This window comes from Coregonus clupeaformis, chromosome 1 (assembly GCF_020615455.1).
Source record: "Coregonus clupeaformis isolate EN_2021a chromosome 1, ASM2061545v1, whole genome shotgun sequence".
Lineage (NCBI taxonomy): Eukaryota > Metazoa > Chordata > Actinopteri > Salmoniformes > Salmonidae > Coregonus > Coregonus clupeaformis.
In genome coordinates, this window is record NC_059192.1 from 79258217 (window position 1) to 79282675 (window position 24459).

General features: G+C 43.1%; 1 protein-coding gene across 1 annotated transcript in view; it reads left to right on the forward strand.

The window, feature by feature from the left end:
* The window catches only part of LOC121574825 (lysyl oxidase homolog 4-like), a 65442-nt gene extending 50459 nt beyond the window's left edge, over positions 1–14983 (forward strand). Inside the window, exons 10-15 of the mRNA XM_045222883.1 lie at positions 918–1080; positions 1448–1691; positions 5096–5211; positions 5436–5572; positions 12917–13028; positions 13212–14983. Of these exons, the coding sequence (XP_045078818.1) occupies positions 918–1080; positions 1448–1691; positions 5096–5211; positions 5436–5572; positions 12917–13028; positions 13212–13282 (843 nt within the window). The 3' untranslated portion in view covers positions 13283–14983. The remainder of the gene's footprint in view (positions 1–917; positions 1081–1447; positions 1692–5095; positions 5212–5435; positions 5573–12916; positions 13029–13211) is intronic.
* Positions 14984–24459: the final 9476 nt, after the last annotated feature.

Genomic DNA, 24459 nt, shown 5'->3' on the forward strand with positions numbered 1-24459 from the left:
CACCATCCCAACCGTGAAGCATGGAGGTGGAAACATCATTCTTTGGGGATGCTTTTCTGCAAAGGGGACAGGACGACTGCACCGTATTGAGGGGAGGATGGATGGGGCCATCTATCGCGAGATCTTGGCCAAGAACCTCCTTCCCTCAGTAAGAGCATTGAAGATGGGTCGTGGCTGGATCTTCCAGCATGACAACGACCCGAAACACACAGCCAGGGCAACTAAGGAGTGGCTCCGTAAGAAGCATCTCAAGGTCCTGGAGTGGCCTAGCCAGTCTCCAGACCTGAACCCAATAGAACATCTTTGGAGGGAGCTGAAAGTCCGTATTGCCCCAGCGACAGCCCCGAAACCTGAAGGATCTGGAGAAGGTCTGTATGGAGGAGTGGGCCAAAATCACTGCTGCAGTATGTGCAAACCTGGTCAAGACCTACAGGAAACATATGATCTCTGTAATTGCAAACAAAGGTTTCTGTACCAAATATTAAGTTCAGCTTTTCTGATGTATCAAATACTTACGTCATGCAATAAAATGCAAATTAATTACTTAAAAATCATACAATGTGATTTTCTGGATTTTTGTTTTAGATTCCGTCTCTCACAGTTGAAGTGTACCTATGATAAAAAATTACAGACCTCTACATGCTTTGTAAGTAGGAAAACCTGCAAAATAGGCAGTGTATCAAATACTTGTTCTCCCCACTGTGTGTATGTGTGTGTGTATATATATATATATATATATATATATATATATATATATATATATATAATGCATTATGATTGCATGTATAATGTAATAGCATGTATAATGCCTTGCAACACAACATAATGCCTTACAATAATCCATTGTAACACTTGCTATAAATTGTCATAACGTAACTGACTTCCACACTCACTCACTCATGACTCTCTCTCTCTAGGATACTTGGTATTGGGCTGGGGATCCTAACGCAGCAGAGTTGGTGTTGAGTGGAACCCACTGTGTCGGAACTGAGCTGTCAATCCAACAGTGTCGCCGTAACAACCACGTATACTGTCCCCGAGGTGGTGGGACTAATGCTGCAGGGGTCACCTGTTCAGAGAGTGAGTCATTATCAAAGCACACCTGTCCACCTGGCTAGCTGTCTACACCTGTGTCGTCTTAAGAGATCCTGTCCAGGGTTCTGTTCAAATGTCAAGAAATAGGAGAAAACACTTTGAAACTGAAGTACCTGAACTCCAATAGCAACACTTATTTTCAGTCTTCCGCTTGAAAACGTTTTCTCCTGTTTGCTTTCTGAACGTGAACTTGGTGTTTGATCATCTCTGATTAACCTTTAACCTACCCCTCCCCTCACCGTAGTGGCCCTTGACCCATCATTCCCTGTAATACCTGGTTTACCTTTCACCCCTGACCCCCATACATGCCTAAGTTACCCCAAACCACTCACCCCTCTCCCCTGCCCTCTAGCTGCCCCTGACCTGGTACTAGATGCCCAACTGGTTCAGGAGACAGCCTACCTAGAGGACCGACCCCTACATCTGCTGACCTGTGCCAACGAGGAGAACTGTCTGTCATCCTCCGCTGCCAGAATGAACTGGCCGTACGGACACCGTCGCCTCCTACGATTCTCCTCCAGGATTATGAACATGGGACGGGCCGACTTCAGACCTAGGGCTACCAGGGAGTCTTGGACATGGCACGCATGTCATAGGTAAGAGGTGTTGTGGGAGTTGTAGTTTTATGATGTCTATAGGATTTGTGGTAGTTGTAGTCTTTGGTATTATGAACATGAGACTGGCTGACTTTAGACCCAGGGCTACCAGGGAGTCTTGGACATGGCACCAGTGTCACAGGTAAGGGATGCTGTGGGAGTTATAGTTTTATTTTAGGTCTATAGGATTTGTTGTATTCTTTGGCATTATGAACATGATACAGGCTGACTTTAGACCTAGGGCTACCAGTGAGTCTTGGACATGGCACCAGTGTCACAGGTACTGCATTGGGGTCAGGGGCTTTGTAGTTCTAGAAGTTTTAGTTCTAGGCCTAGTACTTGTTGTCCTGTTTCGCTTCATGTAGGGATTGTGGTAGTTGTAGTTTTACAATGCATTGCCATATACTTAGTAGTAGTTGAAATTCTCTATTGCCATACTTGTGATGAGCTGTAGTACTATATCACAGTCCTCTATGGATGGGATGTGGTTGACCTCTATGCAGGGGATGTGGTTGACCTCTATGAAGGGGATGTGGTTGACCTCTATGAAGGGGATGTGGTTGACCTCTATGAAGGGGATGTGGTTGACCTCTATGAAGGGGATGTGGTTGACCTCTATGAAGGGGATGTGGTTGACCTCTATGAAGGGGATGTGGTTGACCTCTATGAAGGGGATGTGGTTGACCTCTATGAGGCGGGGGGGTGGTGGAAATCGATACCGTTACATATTGGGATATTATTTTTGACAATATATTGTATCGTATTGTTTTGACAATAGCACAATATTATTTTTGCACTACTTTGCTGTACCTGCACCAAAACTCCACTATTTTTCCTTCATAGCTTGTTCTCCATCTTCTTTTTAAATAGGGAGCCAATTTGTTTTCAGCACTTTTATTTTCTCATGGCTCTCTCTTGTCCCTCTGCAGCAGACATATGGTGAGCAATATGTTTGGAACATTGAATCACAATAAAATCACAGTATCGAATCGCAATACATTACGTATCGGGACGTAAGTATCATGGTAAAATCGTGAGGTTTCTGGCAATTCCAGCCCTATATAATATGTAGGAGTTAAGGCGATTTCACATATCCCCTTTATGATCTGGATTCTGGAGCGTTAAGTACCCTGATCCGTGCTATAAAGCATGTGTGAAACACAAACAAACCCTGGCTTAAATGAATCCTGTACCTGCGTGAGTAACGGGCCCAAGATCCAGGACCAGAGTACCAGGTAGCGCGAGTCGTGTGGAACTTTTTGCCCGTTGTAAACAAGCTGGCTTGCCAACGTCATGTAGAATGTGCGTATCGCAAATCACATCCAGAAACAGTTATTTTCAGGTTTTGTGAAAGCAAAACATACCGTAATTTTCGGACTATAAGCCGCGCCTTTTTTCCCATTTTTCGACCCTGTGGCTTATATAACGGTGCGGCTAATCTATGGATTTTTACAGCTAACGGCCACTAGAAGACCTCCTAAATCTATGGATTTTACAGGTTACAGTCCACCAACTTTAACTCTATGGGCTTATGACCGGTCCGCGCCCCCCACCTTTAAGCGGCGGGCTCCAACAGGAAAAGCTGGAGGCCGGAAAAGAGTGAGACAGGTAGCGCGCAAAAGTAAAAGTGGAACCGAGAGTGGTACGAGAGACAGAACGAGAGACAGAACGAAAGCAAGACAGACAGACATTACGAGAGCGAGACAGTTTGTCTCTTTCCCGACAATCCCCTCTGTGCACGAACCCTTACATATGGTAATTAAACATTAAAACACCTGCGGCTTATAGTCCAGTGCGGCTTATATATGTACACATCATTCAATATCATTCAATTTAGCTGCTGCGGCTTATACTCCGGTGCGCCTTATAGTGCGGAAAATACGGTAATTTGTAGAATTCTCACAAACGCTCCAGGAAACCGAACCAGGGAAAACCCCCTTAGTTACAGTCCAAGGGAGTCTGTGGGAGTCCTAGTCCTAGATCGACACAGCCAGCTTGTTGTGGTTAGCTGTGTTTGTCGGTCATTATGCGCGGTTAGTAGTGGAAGTTGTGGCTTTGGATGACCATGCTTCAGGTAAATGGTTGTGAGTTACATTATTATGGAAACCATAACCACAGACTTCCATTGTACAACTGTAATGGGATAATTGGACCTTGTGGGACAAAATTGGTCTGTGTGGGATGAATAAGGTCTTATTGACTTGAACTGAATTTAATTGAGTTAGGGACAGGTTAGAGGACTGTGTGAGATGAATAAGGTCTTATTGATTTGAACTGAATTGAGTTAGTGGCAGGTTAGAAAACATGTGAAGGTATGACCTCATTGTCATTAAGTACAATAACTACTGTTTGTACGGAAACGTACTCACGGAAACGTATGGTCCACATAAAGCTTTGCTTGGATAATGTTATAAATACACTTATGGAAAATGCCCATTTCGAAAAACAACCGTTAATTTAGCTGTTCTGTTATACTTGTCTCTTAGTGGGTGTCATTAATCAGTACATTGCAAGCGAATGACCCGTCACTTTCATAGTATCACTTTTCATACTGCTGACACTAACAAAATATTCAACCTATTGTGACCTCAACATAAGTTAGTAGATGGCGTTTGTACAAAAACTTGCTCATAGGGTCACATAGAAACCAGTATTTGTTGGTTGGCCTTAGTGGCAGATGGTCGTTGGTCAGTTACTTTGATTTAAATTACATATTTTCCCCACCTATACACGTGACACATTCCTCTATCCTGGACTTCTATTCAGTGACAAACTTTTGCCCCTAATTAAGGCAATTTCTTGTCAGATGACGAGAGTGTGTTCTGACTGTGGTCATCAGAGAAGAAGGAATAATTTAACCCTACTCAGTGTGTTCTCTGTAGAGTTCTGTGTGTGTGTTCTGTTCCAGTAGGTCACGGGTGGCATGGCGGCATGTTGTCACCTACACAGATTCATTAGCTGTCCACTAAATGTGTGTGTCTTAATGAGTACATTGAGATAAATGGAGATATGACTGAGCCACTCTGTGTTACACAGTCAGGGTGTTATACAGGGCCGACCCACCTTTCTTAATCTGTTCCAATAACACAGGAGTGGTGTGTTTGTGTGTCTTAGTTCATGCATGTGTGTGCTTGCATGCATACGTTTGTGTGTGTGTGTGTGCACGTGACTGCATGAATGTGTGTGTGGGTGAGTTTCAATGCCCCCCATTCACTGTGAGTGTGTAAACAGCTCTGTGTGTGAGCGGTGAAAGTTCTAAAACAAGCTTCTATGAGAGGTGTCACCCTGACACCCTGCCCCATGTTTTAGTGGTGAGGTCACTAGGCTACCATACATGGGGACCTACTGTTGTCATTCTGAAACACACACACACACACACACACACTATTATTCTGTGTTACCAGGCACTACCACAGCATTGAGGTGTTCACCCACTATGACCTGTTGACTCTGAATGGAACCAGGATAGCTGAGGGACACAAGGCCAGCTTCTGTCTGGAGGATACATACTGCCCTGAAGGTAATAACACCTGTTATTAACATGGATGACATGGCAATGTCACATGCTATTAACATTTATAACAACCATTTATTTTAAACAACTTGGCTTCATATGCTGTCCATGACCTCAAATATTCCTGGACCATGGTTAATCTGTTTTTATTTGATTTATTTGAGTCGCTGAAACTGGCCCCAAAAACCTCAAGTCGAAGAGTAAAGTCACTGTTGTTGTCTGTATGTCAGGTTTGCATAAGCGTTTCTCCTGCTACAACATGGGCGACCAGGGCATCTCAGTGGGTTGCTGGGATACGTATCGCCACGACATCGACTGTCAGTGGATTGACATCACTGATGTCAAGCCTGGAGACTACATCTTCCAGGTACAGGCACACACACACAGACACACACACAGGTGCGCTTGATTAAGCTTGGAGTTTGCACTTTTGATACTATCCCATTGGTTCCTTTGTTCCTTTGCAATTTTTTTAAAAGTATGTTGAAGTATTTGACTGAGGTCTGCAGATCCCCCTCTGTGATATGTGATACCATGAGAGACAGCTATGTTGTATTAACCCCGCCCACACACACACACACACACACTCCATTTATGTCATGACCCTGTCTCATGTTCACCTCAGGACACATCAAAGACTCCAACTCCCATCAGCCACCACTTCTTTCTCAGACTACTAATCCCAGTATGCCGTCCCAGGGGCCAATTAGGCTCTTGATTCTTTTTATATCTCAGCCATGGGAAAGCCATGGGTAACAGTAAAACTTGCTACAGTGAAACACGCTATCTGTTAATGAGAGTTATGGTGAGACTAGCTCCCCCAGTAAAACTCACTGATATCTGTTAGCTAATGAGAGAGGGGTTACGGAGAAACTAGCATCCCCGTAATTACTGGTACTACCTAATTACACCCTGCTAATGAGAGGGAGGTTGTGGTAAAATTAGTTCCCTTAAAGACTGTGCTACCTAAGCCATGGGAGTCGGTTGAGAGGTTACAGTGAAGACGGATCCCTGTTTAATCACACACTCCCTAAGTGTCACAGCCAGTTTTATTTAATCACCCTGCATGTTTCTGTGATAGACGTACACACACACATGCTCACGGACACACACACACGGACGTATGTATTTTAGGCATGTAGAGCAGGGCTTAATTACATGTGGTGGCCCTGCCACAGCTATGAGGAGAAAAGGATGAGAAGAAGAGAGGATGAGAAGAAGAGAGGATGAGAAGAAGAGAGGATGAGAAGAAGAGAGGATGAGAAGAAGAGAGGATGAGAAGAAGAGAGGATGAGAAGAAGAGAGGATGAGAAGAAGAGGATGAGAAGAAGAGGATGGACAAGAAGAGGATGGACAAGAAGAGGATGGACAAGAAGAGGATGGACAAGAAGAGGATGGACAAGAAGAGGATGGACAAGAAGAGGATGGACAAGAAGAGGATGGAGAAGAAGAGGATGGAGAAGAAGAGCAGGATGGAGAAGAAGAGCAGGATGAGAAGAAGAGCAGGATGAGAAGAAGAGCGGGATGAGAAGAAGAGGGGATGAGAAGAAGAGGGGATGAGAAGAAGAAGAGGCTGAGAAGAAGAAGAGGCTGAGAAGAAGAAGAGGCTGAGAAGAAGAAGAGGCTGAGAAGAAGAAGAGGCTGAGAAGAAGAAGAGGCTGAGAAGAAGAAGAGGCTGAGAAGAAGAAGAGGCTGAGAAGAAGAAGAGGCTGAGAAGAAGAAGAGGCTGAGAAGAAGAAGAGGCTGAGAAGAAGAAGAGGCTGAGAAGAAGAGAGGATGAAAAGAAGAGGATGAGAAGAAGAGACCGCTGCATGGTCACATGGTGTTTATACTTGCGTACTATTGTTTGTACAGATGAGCGTGGTACCTTCAGGCATTTGGAAATTGCTCCCAATGATGAACCAGACTTGTGGAGGTCTACCATTTTTCTTCTCTGGTCTTGGCTTTCTTTTGATTTTCCGATGATGTCAAGCAAAGAGGCACTGAGTTTGAAGGTAGGCCTTGAAATACATCCACAGGTACACCTCCAATTGACTCAAATGATGAATTAGCCTATCAGAAGCTTCTAAATCCATGACATCATTTTCTGGAATTTTCCAAGCTGTTTAAATGCACAGTCAACTCAGTGTATGTAAACTTCTGACCCACTGGAATTGTGTGAATTATAAGTGAAATAATCTGTATGTAAACAATTGTTGGAAGAATGACTTGTGTCATGCACAAAGTAGATGTCCTAACCTACTTGCCAAAACTATAGTTTGTTAAAAAGAAATTTGTGGAGTGGTTGAAAAACAAGTTTTAATGACTCCAACCTAAGTGTCTGTAAACTTCCGACTTCAACTGTAACTAGATTAGAAGTTATAGTTTTGACAAAGGAAAGACAGCCCCTGTTGTACAATCTACAGTTATTCAAACTCCAGGGCTTGTGTCTCGGAGTACGAAAACATTTATGAAAATGTATGCACTCGATAAGAGCGTCTGCTAAATGAAGACAAATGTAGGAGTGATGATCTAGGATCAGTTAAATAAGACCGGGGGGGCCTGATCCTAGATCAGCACTCCTAATCTGAGGCACTTTGTGTGTTTGTGTATATATATATATATATACACAGTGAGGGGAAAAAACTATTTGATCCCCTGCTGATTTTGTACGTTTGCCCACTGACAAAGAAATGATCAGTCTATAATTTTAATGGTAGGTTTATTTGAACAGTGAGAGGCAGAATAACAACAAAAAAATACAGAAAACGCATGTCAAAAATGTTGAATTGCATTTTAATGAGGGAAATAAGTATTTGACCCCCTCTCATTCAGAAAGATTTCTGGCTCCCAGGTGTGTTATATGTTATAAATTGGTTTGGATTTTACACTGCTCAAAAAAATAAAGGGAACACTTAAACAACACAATGTAACTCTAAGTCAATCACACTTCTGTGAAATCAAACTGTCCACTTAGGAAGCAACACTGATTGACAATAAATTGTCCATGCTGTTGTGCAAATGGAATAGACAACAGATTAAAATTATAGGCAATTAGCAAGACACCCCCAATAAAGGACTGGTTTTGCAGGTGGTGACCACAGACCACTTCTCAGTTCCTATGCTTCCTGGCTGATGTTTTGGTCACTTTTGAATGCAGTTCTGGGATGATTCCTCACCGTTCTCATGATCATTGCAACTCCACGATGTGAGATCTTGCATGGAGCCCCAGGCCGAGGGAGATTTACAGTCTTTTGTGTTTCTTCCATTTGCGAATAATCACACCAACTGTTGTCACCTTCTCACCAGGCTGCTTGGCGATGGTCTTGTAGCCCATTCCAGCCTTGTGTAGGTCTACAATCTTGTCCCTGACATCCTTGGAGAGCTCTTTGGTCTTGGCCATGGTGGAGAGTTTGGAATCTGATTGATTGATTGCTTCTGTGGACAGGTGTCTTTTATACAGTTAACAAACTGAGATTAGGAGCACTCCCTTTAAGAGTGTGCTCCTAATCTCAGCTCGTTACCTGTATAAAAGACACCTGGGAGCCAGAAATCTTTCTGATTGAGAGGGGGTCAAATACTTATTTCCCTCATTAAAATGCAAATTATTTTAAGGGGGGTGGGGGTGGGGGGGCAGTGCAAATAGTCCGGGTAGCAATGATTAGCTGTTCAGGAGTCTTATGGCTTGGGGGTAGAAGCTGTTGAGAAGCCTTTTGGACCTAGACTTGGCGCTCCGGTACCGCTTGCCGTGCAGTAGCAGAGAGAACAGTCTATGACTAGGGTGTCTTTGACAATTTTGAGGGCCTTCCTCTGACGCCGCCTGGTATAGAGGTCCTGGATGGCAGGAAGCTAGGCCCCAGTGATGTACTGGGCCGTACGCACTACCCTCTGTAGTGCCTTGCGGTCGGAGGCGGAGCAGTTGCCATACCAGGCGGTGATGCAACCAGTCAGGATGCTCTCGATGGTGCAGCTGTAGAACTTTTTGAGGATCTGAGGACCCATGCCAAATCTTTTCAGTCTCCTGAGGGGGAATAGGCTTTGTCGTGCCCTCTTCACGACTGTCTTGGTCTGTTTGGACCATGATAGTTCGTTGGTGATGTGGACACCAAGGAACTTGAAGCTCTCAACCTGTTCCACTACAGCCCCGTCGATGAGAATGGGGGCGTGCTCAGTCCTCTTTTTTTCCTGTAGTCCACAATCATCTCCTTTGCCACACGGCCAGGTCTCGGACCTCCTCTCTATAGGCTGTCTCATCATTGTCAGTGATCAGGCCTACCACTGTTGTGTCGTCAGCAAGCTTAATGATGGTGTTGGAGTCGTGCCTGGCCATGCAGTCATGGGTGAACAGGGAGTACAGGAGGGGACTGAGCACGCACCCCTGAGGGGCCCCCGTGTTGAGGATCAGCGTGGCAGATGTGTTGTTATCTACCCTTACCACCTGGGGGCGGCCCGTCAGGAAGTCCAGGATGTTGAGCGGCTTCACAGCAGGTAGATTGAATGCACATAAATAAAAAGACAACCCCAATACAGTGACATGACAATCAACTAGAGAGGGGGAGGGGTGACCTGGGTCCTATCAGGACGCACAAGGCACCCAGCCAGCCCTGCCAAAGCTCGTTCCATAGTCAAGAAGTCCTTTAACCAAGTGTCCATGCTGAAACACTGAGGTTGACACACTTTCCAATTCATAAGTATTGTCTGTTTGACTGATAGGTGGGCCAGAGCAATGATGCGTTGCGTGGTTCTAGGTTGGCTATTACCCACCATACTCCCTAGTAGGCACACTAAGGGACACAGTGGGATACATACATTCACGATTTGGTCCATTTTAGATCAAATATTTTATTAACTGGTGACTTGATATTTATCCCAAGGTATTTCATGCCTTGTGGTTTCCAAAGGAAGGGACCAGTACCCAGGTGGGCTGGACATGTGTGGTGGTTTAGAGGAATACCCTTACACTTACTCCAATTCACCTTATATCCAGAACATTGGCCAAACACCAGGTATCAAACTGCTGGGATTTGGCTGTAACCGAATCTAGAGAGTGCATAGAACAGGTAAGACCACTCTATTCTATCAAACGCTTTCTCTGCATCCAGCGATACTGCTACCTACATTTCTACATTTCAGAGAGATGGACGTTTAATAAAGATCTAGAAGCTCTTTCCTTGAACCACGCAGAGTTAGAAACAGTTACATTAGAAACCCCCACCATTAGAAACCGTAAAATATCCCCCATAAAATTCCTTTGCTGTTCTTACAAGCCTTTTCTCACTCTGTTACACATTGCGATGGCCCAAGCCAACTGGCTACAGATGACAAAGTCCAACACTAATTTCAACAGAGTCGCCATCATGGTTAGTTTTTATGTATTCACAAATTAGATATATATATTTATTTGTAGTTTAGAGTTGCTTTCCTGTGTAACTGGATGCAGCCTGTATTTAAAGTGGGTGTAGTAGGTTTACAGAGCGGCTATAAGGGAAAATGGGCCCTCAGTATTATCACAGTGTGTGTGTGTGTGTTTGCCTGCCTGCCTGTGTTTGCCTGCATTCGAACGCATGTGTGTGCGCATGGGCGTGTGTGTGCGCTTACTGAAGAGAATGGCTATGTCAGCAGCTGTGAAAGTAGACTGTTAGACTGGCGAATAACAGCCTATTAGAACATGGTAAAGCGCAGAATAGCACCTATTACAGAAACGTATACAGTCACGGTTATGCACTCTGTAACTACTGTACCTTTTTAACCTCCAACTAAATTACTCCTTTAATTCAGCTTAAGTCCTCAACTTAACTTAAAGGTATTCTTTAAGTTAAGAGCAATTCCAGCTGATGTGGTAGACTGCATAGGCCATGTGGAGGTTGAAGCTTTTATTGTGATTGATTTTGATTTCAACATGAAACAGAATGACATTACAATGAACAGGACAGAAACGTGGAAGTGGAGCAAGCACGTTGAGGCTTTCTCTGAAAGATTCTTCAGTTATAACTCAAATGGTGAGACTCCGTTGGGCATATGGAATGGCCATACTTTAGTCCTGTGACGAACCATACAATTACATAACTCTCAGGATGTACACTGTATGGGTGAAAATATATTTGTTACTCAACATTTATGCTAAACTTACAACCTTCCATACAGTAGTCAAAACTATTGATGAGTTTTCTTCAGGCTGCTATTGAATTAATGCCTTCCAGCATTTATTTTATGTTTCTCAGAATGGGACAAACAAGAGTTTTATTATTATAGTGTCTTAACATTATACATCTTTACAACTCTATAAATTGATTGTTACTTAAAGAGCAAATGGGGATCCCATCCATCCATCCCTCTATATGGAGAGAAAAGTACTGTATTTATCTCTCCTATTGAAACATGGAGAAGCCATCCCACCTTTTTATGGATGTGAATAAGACTGACTATAAAAACAATACCAACCATGACTGACTTTTAATGACAGAGACCATCTAACAATTTTACATCCAACTGATCTTTATTTCAGATGTCTCTTTCAGTCTGGGGATGCTAGCGCACTCTGCACATATTATTACTCTATGGGTGTGTCCCAAATGATACCATAGTCGCAATATAGTGCACTACTTTTGACCAGAGCCCTATGGGCCCTGGTCAAACGTACTGCACTACCAGGGAATAAGGTGCTATTTGGGACACAGGCTATTATTACCTGCCAACTAGGGTTACCTTAAATGGCAGTTTCTGTTAAATGAGAGGGGGACACCTCAACCTTATGAAGACACACAGGTTTGTGACAGGCCACCTATTGAGCTGGGTCATGAGCAATGCAATGGGCCAGGCAACACTTGATAATAAAAAATAAAAATATATTACAATATTCTTCAGTTACAAGATTACAAACAGACTGGCAGTTTATTTCTGTTTACCTATATAAATAGCAATCAATACATACCTGGATGGTGGCTTGCACACTACTTAAAACAATTAGAATACCTAGGACTACAATCGCGCTACTGTCACTTTAAGTGCAAATAAATGTTGTAGTACATAATTTCATCATCATAACAAATCTACCTGGCGAAGACACCATCACTGCGAGCATATGGGGTGCTTGGATCAAGAACTTAAAAAAACAAATGATAAGCGACAACCCTGAACGCAGGGCAAACTATGTTAGGACGGACGCCACTAGGAGCTAGCTCCAACCAGAGCTCTGCAGGAGGAGGGTGGTTAAAAAAAGTTAATACAATTAAGCACAGCAGATCTCCAAGTCACAGCAAATACATGCACTCAATTAAGGGCAATCAGTAATACATTTTGATCAATCATTGGTGAAAGCACGCATAGATCAGTGAAAATTCTGTTAAATAGGAAAGCTGAAGTCAACCCTATGGCAAAATTATAAACTCCCTCCCTCTGTTTTCTAATAAAGCAGTGTGGTGAGGATTGAGTGAGTGGCTGCAAGTCAGGAGGTCACAGACAGCCATCATTATCTTACATTGTAATAACTTTGTCATTACTCTCTGGCTCTGGCCAATTGCAGGGCTCAAGTACAGTCAACTACTGATAAGTGCACAAAGAACAAGTACAATCTCTGTTTGAGTACAGTAAAGTTAATCAGTCCTATTTCAAATATGTGTTTCTTGTTCTGGACATCTACCTGCTCTGGTTTAGTGCACACAGTCCTTTGACATTGCATATATGGGTGTTGACTATACTAATAGCTTTCTTCTCTGTCTCTGTCATATTGCAGGTGGAAGTTAACCCTTCGTTAGACATGGCTGAGTCGGACTTCCAGAACAACGTGATGAGATGTCGATGCAAATACGACGGACACAGAGCATACATGTATGGATGTCACGCAGGTATGGGAAGTTACATGTCGCTCTCGTTAACACACACATTCACATTCTTGTATTCTATCCCTGTCTTTCTCTCTCTCTCGCGCGCGTTCTCTCTCTTGCTCTTTCTCACTCTCTCCCCTCTTCTTGCTCTTCATCTCTCTTTCTTGCTCCCTCTCTCTAACTGTATGTTGTTTCTTCTACCAGGTGATGCGTACAGTGCAGAGATTGAGGACCTGTTCGAGCACCAACGGCAGATCTCCAATAACTTTGTCTAGGCCCATCCAGGGCCCAGCATTGGCCCAGTCTGGTGCCCAGCGAAGAGGGCTCAGAGCTGGGACCATAGACTACTCAGGGTGGCCTGGGGTCTGGTGGGTCCAGGGACTCCTGCCCCACAACACTAGAGGACTCACGAAATGGCACCTGTCCACCTCCCTGACCTGCTGTTGACTACACTACCCAAAGTACACCACAATCAGGAGAAGACCATCACCCTTACCACACCCTTCAACCCCAACAGTCAATAGCAACTGAGAGCAGGACAGGTGTCACCAAGGCAACCAAATTAGTGCAGTAAACAATGGATAATTCAAATTATATGGATTCAATCAACTGTTAGGTATTTTGTTAATTTATGAATGTGGATTAATAGTAATTTAGCTACTCAAAGTTTGTATGAATGAATTCTGATTCTGATTAAATTATTATTGTCTGTCCATGATTTAAAATGACTAACATACGCTTGGTCCCATATGCCCGGGTCCCAGGAAAGGGGAAAGAATGTCTGAAAAGAGTTCTGCGTTATCTGTTTGACTGTTGGTCTGTCTGGACAAATGTCTCCTACATCTACATTATCACAATATCGGTAATGTTTAACCAAATCACAACCTTCCTGTAGACTTTGAGGTCCGCAGCTCTACAGTGGACCTCAAGGCCCGGGTAGTTGTGTATGAACGTTTATCTTAGTTTTTACAATTTAATTAGCTTTTTTATTATTGTGCAGGTAGTCATTCTGATGTGTTAATCTTTTTTCTTTTTTTAATATATATATATACTGTAACTACAGTAGAACTGATACACAAACCTAAATACAGTTGAGTTAGTTAACATTTCTCTCTTTTGTTTTTAAATTACTATTACATGAGGTCCTTTTAAATTGGCGTTTGTGATTTTATCTTTTGATACCTGCCTAGAAAATGTAACTTGATGCAGTTTACTGTATTCTTTCCTGTATTAACTGAATTTCAATGCTTTTGGCGCACATTTTTTCATAATATGTAATGCTGCAGGTTAATTTATTTAAGGCTTGCATACTTTTTATATTGATTAAACATATAAAACAAACACATTTTCACCCAATAAGTCACTAGCTATGTTATACACTAGAAAAAAGGGTCTACCTAGATCCAAGGGTTCTTTGGCTGTCCCTATAGCTCGGAGAACTCTTTTTGTTTCTAGATAGAACTCTTTTTGGTTCCAGAAATAACCCTTTTTGGTTCCATGTAGAAAATATTTTCTTAGAGTGTAACTTAAAAGGGTTGTGTCATCTTAACATTTCGTATTCCAAATGGCCAACTGAGAGATAGCTTTGTGCCATCCACAAATGGCCTTTCCAGTGTGAGTGAAAGCAGGTTCGGTGGTAAACCCACAGTTCTGTGGCAGCCAGGCAGGCAGTGTATAAAAAGCCTTTAATTAGCTATGTTTGGGTTAGAGTTAGGGTAAGCAACTGTGAACTCTGCTGTCACCAGCTATAGGCCTGGGTAGGATAGACAGACAAGATAGGGAGAGAAAGAGAGAGGGAAGGGAGGAGAGAGATAAGAGAGAAAGTTTGACAGAGAGGATGAGAGAGAAAGAGAGACAGACAGATCGAGAGAGAACACTGCCTTTGAATGGGCAGAGAGCACAGGAAGTTGGTGTCAGCTTAATTGGGGAGAACGGGCTCGTGGTAATGACTGGAGCGGAATCAGTGGAATGGTATAAAATACATCAAACACATGGTTTCCAGGTGTTTGATGCCATTCCATTTGCTCCGTTCCGTCCATTATTATGAGCTGTTCTCCCCTCAGCAGCCCCACTGGCAGAGAGAGAGCAAAAGAGAGAGAAAGAAAGGGAAAGAGGAGGAGCCTTGATATGGGCAACACAACAGATTTTACCACCAGTGCAAATCCACCATGGCCACTACTGCAGAGACCGCATGGCTGGCATACTGAGCTCCTAAAGAGAACAACATGTTTGTCTGAGAGCAAAATAAACTGCTGGATTCAAACAGTCAACAGCTGTTGCTGCTGTTGGGATCTGCTAAAAGCAGATGCTAAAAGCAGATTAGAAGTTGAACCTTGCTTCAGCCCTGTAGTGTTTCAAATATACTGTATCTATCCATGTCCCAGTTGAATTAGTATCGGTGGAATATTCAATTTTCTGTACAATATTATAACTCAATTTTGAGTCATCCATGTTTGTGGCATGTATGACGTGATCTTCCTGTCTGGGTTGGCGCCCCCCCCCTTGGTTTGTGCTGTGGTGGAGACCTCTGTGGGCTATACTCGGCCTTGTCTCAGGATTGTAAGTTGGTGGTTGGGGATATCCCTCTAGTGGTGCGGGGGCTGTGCTTTGGCGGAGTGGGTGGGGTTATATCCTTCCTGTTTGGCCCTGTCCGGGGGTTTCTTCGGATGGGGCCACAGTGTCTCCGGACCGCTCCTGTCTCAGCCTCCAGTATTTATGCTGCAGTAGTTTATGTGTCGGGGGGCTGGGGTTAGTTGGTTATACCTGGAGTACTTCTCCTGTCTTATCCAGTGTCCTGTGTGAATTTAAGTATGCTCTCTCTAATTCTCTCGTTCTCTCTTTCTCTCTGAGAACCTGAGCCCTAGGACCATACGTCAGGACTACCGGGCATGATGACACCTTGCTGTCCCCAGTCCGCCTGGCCTTGCTGCTATTCCAGTTTCAACTGTTCTGCCTGCGGCTCACGAAACCCCCTACCTGTCCCAGACCTGCTGTTTTCAACTCTTTAATGATCGGCTATGAAAAGCCAACTGAGAGACCTGAGCCCTAGGACCATACGTCGGGACTACCGGCCGTGGTGACTCCTTGCTGTCCCCAGTCCGCCTGGCCTTGCTGCTATTCCAGTTTCAACTGTTCTGCCTGCGGTTATGGAACCCCTACCTGTCCCAGACCTGCTGTTTTCAACTCTTAATGATCGGCTATGAAAAGCCAACTGAGATTTATTCCTGATTATTATTTGACCATGCTTGTCACTTATGAACATTTTTGAACATCTTGGCATGGTTCTGTTATAATCTCCACCCGGCACAGCCAGAAGAGGACTGGCCACCCCTCATAGCCTGGTTCCTCTCTAGGTTTCTTCCTAGGCTTTCGCCTTTCTAGGGAGTTTTTCCTAGCCACCGTGCTTCTACACCTGCATTACTAGCTGTTTGGGGTTTTAGGCTGGGTTTCTGTACAGCACTTCGAGATATTAGCTGATGTAAGAAGGGCTATATAAAATAAAATTGATTGATTGATTGATATGTCATAGCTGACTGGTAGATGGATCTGTTTGTGTTTTATCCTTATCTTTTGTCTTTTGCATGAGTTGGAGAAAATGGAAACAAATCTGGCGCAAAGCTAGTATACAGACCTTCCCCTTTACTCTTAAAATACTGACATATTGTCCCCCCCCCCCCAGTTCGTTCAATGTTTACTTCTACACCATTATGGCCTTTGATGTTTTTTATTGACTTACCGTCCTCAAGTGTAGAAGCAATCTAGATGTTTGTTGTAATGGACAGCTTCCAGGACATTATAATGTGGTGTGGTTGGCTGTAAACACTAGAGTTCCTTAAAACACCCTAGAGTCTACTGACGCACCGATGCAATCTATCAAAAATCCATCCAAATTTGTCAGTTTAAGCTAGAGATATCTGTTTTTTTTGCATGGACTGTGTCTCAATCCACCGCATCCGCCTATGTTGCGCTTTCCGCATCTGCGGTGGAAAGTGACAGAGCTACAGTGCTGTTTGTCAGACCAGGAGACATCCCGAAAATCGGTCTTCTCATGAAAACCTCTGTAGCATCCAAACGGTTTGGCCTAAAAAACTCGATAGAAAGGGGAGACTCACAAACACGATGGTGTTCTCCGTTTTGCTCTACGACCCCCACAAGTGTCATGGGACTTATCTAAAGGTAACCCATACAAATTAATGGAAGTACGGGGGTTGTTTTGTACCAACAAAAAAAAGGGGTTAAATATGTGTCAAATAAACAAAAATGTTTCCTGAGATTTATTTTTTGACTGTCTTTTTTGCCATTTTTGAATGTGTTATTCTATGCGTTTCTATGGGCTATATTAGTAAAGGCCAATATTTATTATACCTAAATGGGTCCTAAAATTCCAAATCAAATAGCTAAATGATCCATGGTATGACCTTCTTAAAACAGTTCCATATGTCAGCTTATAACCACCCCCCAACGGCTTAGACTTTTAAGAATTTATTATAAATATCTTTAGCAGATCCCTTTGGTTTCCCTGCCCACTCAATTCACATTTCATGGGCTTTAGTTATTGCCGTCTTGTCTTCATCAACTTTTATATTACAAAACACCTCCATGTTATTATGAAACAGTGTTAAATTAACCCACACCTTCCTTACACACACACACACACACACACACACACACACACACACACACACACACACACACACACACACACACACACACACACACACATACTTAAACTCTTTAATCAATAAAAAGCTGTAGATGAAATCATACTAAATAGAGCTTAGAGGCACCTATACAGTGGTATTTAATAATGACAAAAAACATGTTATTGGCTAATATTTGTTTTTTAATTGTATTGTGTTTGTGTACAGTTGCTATTGACATAATAACATAGTCTATTCTATGTCTTGTTATTTAATTTTTGTATTGTGTTCCATAACTTTAATAATAACTCTGTTTTTGATTCGTATTCATCACATTCACTACATCTACATCATATCTTGTACTGTACTTACACATATCCATGCTGTTGGGTTATCTAGTGTTGGGATATCTATAATGCTACATGGCCAGTTTGCCAACCAGTTGTCATATGCAATAATGTTTGAAACAGTATGCAGTGTAAGCTGAGGGTGTGAGCTATCGTGCTTATTTAATATTCATATAGAAATCTTGTGCTCTCAGAGACTCAAATAACTCCCAAAACCAAATCTTTGTTTCATGTGTGACCAAAGTATTCTTTCATGAAATAAATTATCAATTCTTATGTCAAATGGTTTCACATTAAGATTTGTTTCATGTTAACCCCTTTACTAAAGTGATTTATATTGAGAATTCCATGATGTTGATATGCATAATTGGTGTATGGAAAACCAGAATTGGACTTTGTGACATTTTGCCATTGGAATAGTTGGGATAGCTGTGGTTAAGTACTGGCTGGCTGGCTGGCTTGGCTGCATAGCTGAGTTACAGCACAAATATCACTACATTCATTACTGTGAATCAATAAAAACCATCATGATACAAGCTGTCTCCCATAACTGTTTCTTTCTCCTCTAATTTATTCTCTTGACTGTATTCTCAGGTCAGGACTTTTTCCTGACTCTGTGACCTGACTTGGAAAAACTCTGGGCTTTTTTCCCTGGTAAGATCACATGATTGAGAAAATCTCATGGCCCATTCATGGTGAGTTTTCTGCAATGCTGTTAAATGGCTTTTTATTTTGGAGAAGGGGCCACAGTGAGTGCAGGCATTTGTCCCAGCCCAGCTTTAAAAACACATGATTCGAATAGCCAATTAAGGCCACCATTAGTGGAATCGGGTATGTCAGAGCTGGGCTGAAACAAAAACCTGCACACACTACAACCCTTCATGACCGGAGCTGCCCATCCCTGTCCTACACGCTCCGTAACAAAATTATAACGAGTACCATTTATACTTTTATAAGTGTATGAGTAATGGTAAAAACAATTTCAAAAGTCTGCTAAAAAGTACAGGTTGTCCAAAAAAACTAGTTTTAATGTTAGCTTTTCTGTTACTTAATCATATGCAAATACTCAGCACAGATCTTTCCTGTGGGGAAGTGAGAAAATCCCCAAATATTTCTGTAACTAAAGTAAACACAGCCCTTTAGGAACTAACGGTTGAATTCAAGAATATCAAACCGTGATATGGGAGGTTTGGGTTGGGCAATCAGCCGAGTTTTTGAAAGCAGCCAAATGTTAAAGAAAAAAAAATCTTCAAAGTGAAAGTTTGATTTGATAACCAAACACCTGACACACACAAAACATTCCCTGACTGGTTTCTCTCACGCACACGTACACGCACACACCCACACACACACACAGACAGACAGATGTCTGCCCACTTAGAAAACATTTGACCTGTGATGGGGTCAGTGTTAGAGAAACCAAACTCAATACAGACTTAAAACAGATGCTTAGCAAACAGGATGGACGGAAGACTTGAAAGAGACGCACCTGGGATAGTGTACATACCTTACACGCATGCACGTACAAACACACACACACTCAGACATACACTCAGACACACATTTCAAAGATGCCTGCTTATCGTGAGAGATCAGAACATGACAGAGAGAGAGCGACGGAAAGAGAGAGTCAGAGAGAGTGGGAGCTTAAAGAGAGAGGGAGGTGAGTTGATAAACACCCCGCCAGCCACCCTGTTCTTGTTGTATCCTGACTGAGCTAGTCTGCTTTCTGTTAGCAACACGTGTTGTTGTTATGAGAACCTGCGGTAGTAGCAGACCCACCCAGCCTGCCCCCTCAGGGGACCTCAGGGCTGGCTACAATGGGGACTGTGTTCCCCTCTCAATGACAGACCTGTCCCTGTATATGACCCACACCCTGTCACAGATATCTATAGACATTCATCCTTTCATTGACATAGAGCTGGAATGGATATAACTGTCATTCACCCTACATAGAACTGTACTGATTGTTCTATGTCACTTACATAGAACCAGATTGATACAGTATAACCATCATTCACCCTTTCACTGACATAGAGCTAGTGTGGATAGAACTGTCATTCACACTATCGTCTTCATAGAACTGGAATGGATAGAAATCTGTCATATATAATGGATGGTTGTCTTCTTCCTGAATGGCCTAGGCCCTAATCTGATCCTAGATCTGTGGTTAAGGGTGACTTCTACCTTGTGTTTACAGGAACTGTGACCGGTAGAAACATCATAGGCCTACATGTCTATGGTCCCAACTGCAGTATACATCAGGTCGGCAGGCCTGTTGAACGTGGAATGAGGGAGAGCTCGATTTATTGTTTTGGAAAGTTTTGAAAGTCTCTGAAAGAGTTTGGTTACTAGCTAGCTACCTTTTGAGTTTGGATCCTGCGACGCGGTTGGCATCAGTTGCTGGGACCGCTGCATTCTGTCCAGGGATCCTGCCGGCCAAGGTGCTGATGAGCTGCTTGGCGTAGCAGCTTGCCTAGCTGCCATTGTTAGCTGTCTATCAAGCTAGTGGGGTTTCCTTGAGTGCTTGAACGCAGGGAGCGCGGATTGTGGCTGTCTACATTTACATTTTAGTCATTTAGCAGACGCTCTTATCCAGAGCGACTGAGTGCATTTTTTTTCTTTCATACTGGCCCCCTGTGGGAATCGAACCCACAACCCTGGCGTTGCACGCGCCACGCTCTACCAACTGAGCTACATGGGGCATACGTCTAGAACCCTACTGAATGTTGCTGTTTCCATCTTCCCTGCGACCTGTCCTGTCTGGAAATGCGAGGAGTAACAGCGTAGCCTACATTGCTACCATGACAAAGACTATTGAGGACAGTGGTGTCTCTCTATCAAAGGTGAAGGATCTTTTAAACAAACAAAAATAGTTCTACAAGCAGTTGTTACAACAACAAGAAAATAGCTTCAAGTGTTGTGTCCAAATACTGGTGGAGTCAAGAGTACGACCCTGCCTTACACAGGAAGCGGCACAGGTCCTAATCCAGGCACTTGTCATCTCCCGTCTGGACTACTGCAACTCGCTGTTGGCTGGCCTCCCTGCCTGTGCCATTAAACCCCTACAACTCATCTAGAATGCCGCAGCCCGTCTGGTGTTCAACCTTCCCAAGTTCTCTCACGTCACCCCCCTCCTCCGCACACTCCACTGGCTTCCAGTTGAAGCTCGCATCCGCTACAAGACCATGGTGCTTGCCTATGGAGCAGTGAGGGGAACGGCACCTCTGTACCTTCGGGCTCTGATCAGTCCCTACACCCAAACGAGGGCATTGCGTTCATCCACCTCTGGCCTGCTGGCTCCCCTTCCTCTGCGGAAGCATAGTTCCCGCTCAGCCCAGTCAAAACTGTTCGCTGCTCTGGCACCCCAATGGTGGAACAAGCTCCCTCACGACGCCAGGACAGCGGAGTCACTCACCACCTTCCGGAGACATTTGAAACCCCACCTCTTTAAGGAATACCTGGGATAGGATAAAGTAATCCTTCTACCCCCCCCAAAATTGTAAAGTGGTTATCCCACTGGCTATAGGGTGAACGCACCAATTTGTGAGTCGCTCTGGATAAGAGCGTCTGCTAAATGACGTAAATGTGCCCTTGAGCAAGGCACTTAACCCTAATTGCTCCTGTAAGTCGCTCTGGATAAGAGCGTCTGCTAAATGACTAAAATGTAATGTAAATGTCAACTAATAAAAGAATGGACGACCTGACCAGAGAGGTCCAGGGCCCAGATTCACAAAACACTTCTTACGTAAAAACTTAAGAAGCTTCTTAAGAAAAAAAAGAAGAAGTTCATAAGATAGTTCATAAGTGCAATTCCTCAACAATATCTTAAGATGTAATTTTCCTACAAACTTCTCAAATATCTTACGAATCTTTGTTGCTGGGCAACCGATTGGGCAACCGATTCAGCTAGCTATCTAGCTAACAATGGCAATCATGTTAGCATATTTCCTACTGAGATTACTGTTCTAAAACATGTTCTTGGGTTTAAAATAATCAATACTGAAACTTTCAGATGAAATTTGTGAGTGAATTAAACATGTTCAATTGCTTTCATGAGCTTTTTCTCTCACTGCCCTTAGTTTAAGACAAGGGTTTAGCTATCTTGGAATTAAGAAATGTTCCAATAACTTTATTTTCAACTTTAGTCCCGTGAAGCTCAGTTGGTAGAGCATGGCGCTTGCAACGCCAGGGTTGTGGGTTTGATTCCCACGGGGGGCCAGTATGAAAATGCATGCACTCACTAACTGTAAGTCGCTCTGGATAAGAGCGTCTGCTAAATGACTAAAATGTAAGAATCTAATTTCTTCTTAACTTTTTGCTTAATGAGAAACATAAGATATTGCGCAATAACATTTCCAATAACCTTTTTGAGGAATAGCAACTTTGCTTAACTTTCTTCTTAAGTCTATAGTTAGGGAATAAATGGCAGTTAAGAATCTGGGCCCAGGACCTGAAGAACAGTTTGCAGTTCTCCCAGGGTCAGCTAAATTAGTTTAAATAGTAAAACGGCAAGATGACAGCAATCTGTAAGTGATTGAGAGAGGACATCAGTTCTGTATGTGAATCCATGATAACAATAACGGAGTAAACAGATTATATCGAGGGAAAAACAAGGCAGAACAACATTGATGTGGACGGAATTGCAGAATCTCCACGAGACAAAGTGAGGAGAATAATCTCTGAGAAACTGAAGATGAACCACAGGAAGATTGAGGTGGAGTGCCCACAGGACTGGAAAAACCACTACCGGCCCAGGTGACAGGCCCAGGCCGATAGTGGTCAAGTTCCTGAAGTTCAAGGACAAGGTAGCTGTTCTGGAAAGAGTCAAGAACTTGAGAGGAATGTACATCTTCCTCAACGAGGACTGTCCTGAAGCTGTGCGCCAGAAGAGAAAATAACTTATCTCAGTCATGAAAGCTGCCAGAGCGCGTGAGGACAATGCTTACATCCGCTATGATATGCTCATTGTCCATCCTCCCTCCCAAAAGCCTGGAAGCGATGAGAGAGTCAAGCCTATGGGTTCGTAGCTTCAACCCTGTAGCACACACACACACACACACACATACACACACACACTTACACACACCAACTGATTAATGGACTGCTAAATTATTATTTTTACTCCTGCTTTGTTTATTATTTTCCATATTATGTCTATCTCTGAGAAGCTACCCAGGAAAGGGCTGAAAATAGCCCATATTAATATATGTAGCCTTAGAAATAAGGTTAATGAAACCAATAAGTTGCTAACATCAGATAACAATCATATATTAGCCATTTCCGAGACTCACTTAGATAATTCCTTTGATGATACAACAGTAGCAATACAAGGATATAACATCTATAGAAGAGACAGGAAAACTTATGGGGGAGGTGTTGCTATACACTGCCCTCGGAAAGTATTCAGACCCCTTGACTTTTTCCACATTTTGTTAGGTTGCAGCTTTATTCTAAAATAATCTTGTTTCTCATGGTCTGAGAGTCTTTACGTGCCTTTTTTACTGAGGAGTGGCTTCCGTCTGGTCACTCCACCATAAAGGCCTGATTGGCGGAGTGCTGCAGAGATGGTTGTCCTTCTGGAAGGTTCTCCCATCTCCACAGAGGAACTCTACAGCTCTGTCAGAGTGACCATCGGGTTCTTGGTCACCTCCCTGACCAAGACCCTTCTCCCCCGATTGCTCAGTTTGGCCGGGCGGCCAGCTCCAGGAAGAGTCTTGGTGGCTCCAAACTTCCTCCATTTAAGAATGATGGAGGCCACTGTGTTCTTGGGGACCTTCAATGCCGCAGAAATGTTTTGGTAGCCTTCCCTAGATCAGTGCCTCGACACAATCCTGTCTCGGAGCTCTACGGACAATTCCTTCGACCTCATGGCTTGGTTTTTGCTCTGACATGCACTGTCAACTGTGGGACCTTATATAGACAGGTGTGTGCCTTTCCAAATCATGTCCAATCAATTGAATTTACCACAGTTGTAGAAACATCTCAAGGATGATCAATGGAAACAGGATGCACCTGAGCTCAATTTCGAGTCTCATAGCAAAGGGTCTGAATACTTATGTACCGTAAATAAGGTATTTCTGTTTTTTGTTTTTAATACATTTGCAAAAATTTCTAAAAACCTGTTTTCGCTTTCTCATTATGAGGTATTGTGTGTAGATTGCTGAGGATATACACTACCGTTCAAAAGTTTGGGGTCACTTAGAAATGTCTTTGTTTTCCATGAAAACATACATGAAATGAGTTTGAATAGGAAATATAGCAAAATGCATAGGAACTGTAGTCATTGACAAGGTTAGAAATAATGATTTTTTATTGAAATAATAACTGTGTCTTTCAAACTTTGCTTTCGTCAAAGAATCCTCCATTTGCAGCAATTACAGCTGCAGACCTTTGGCATTCTAGTTCTCAATTTGTTGAGGTAATCTGAAGAGATTTCACCCCATGCTTCCTGAAGCACCTCCC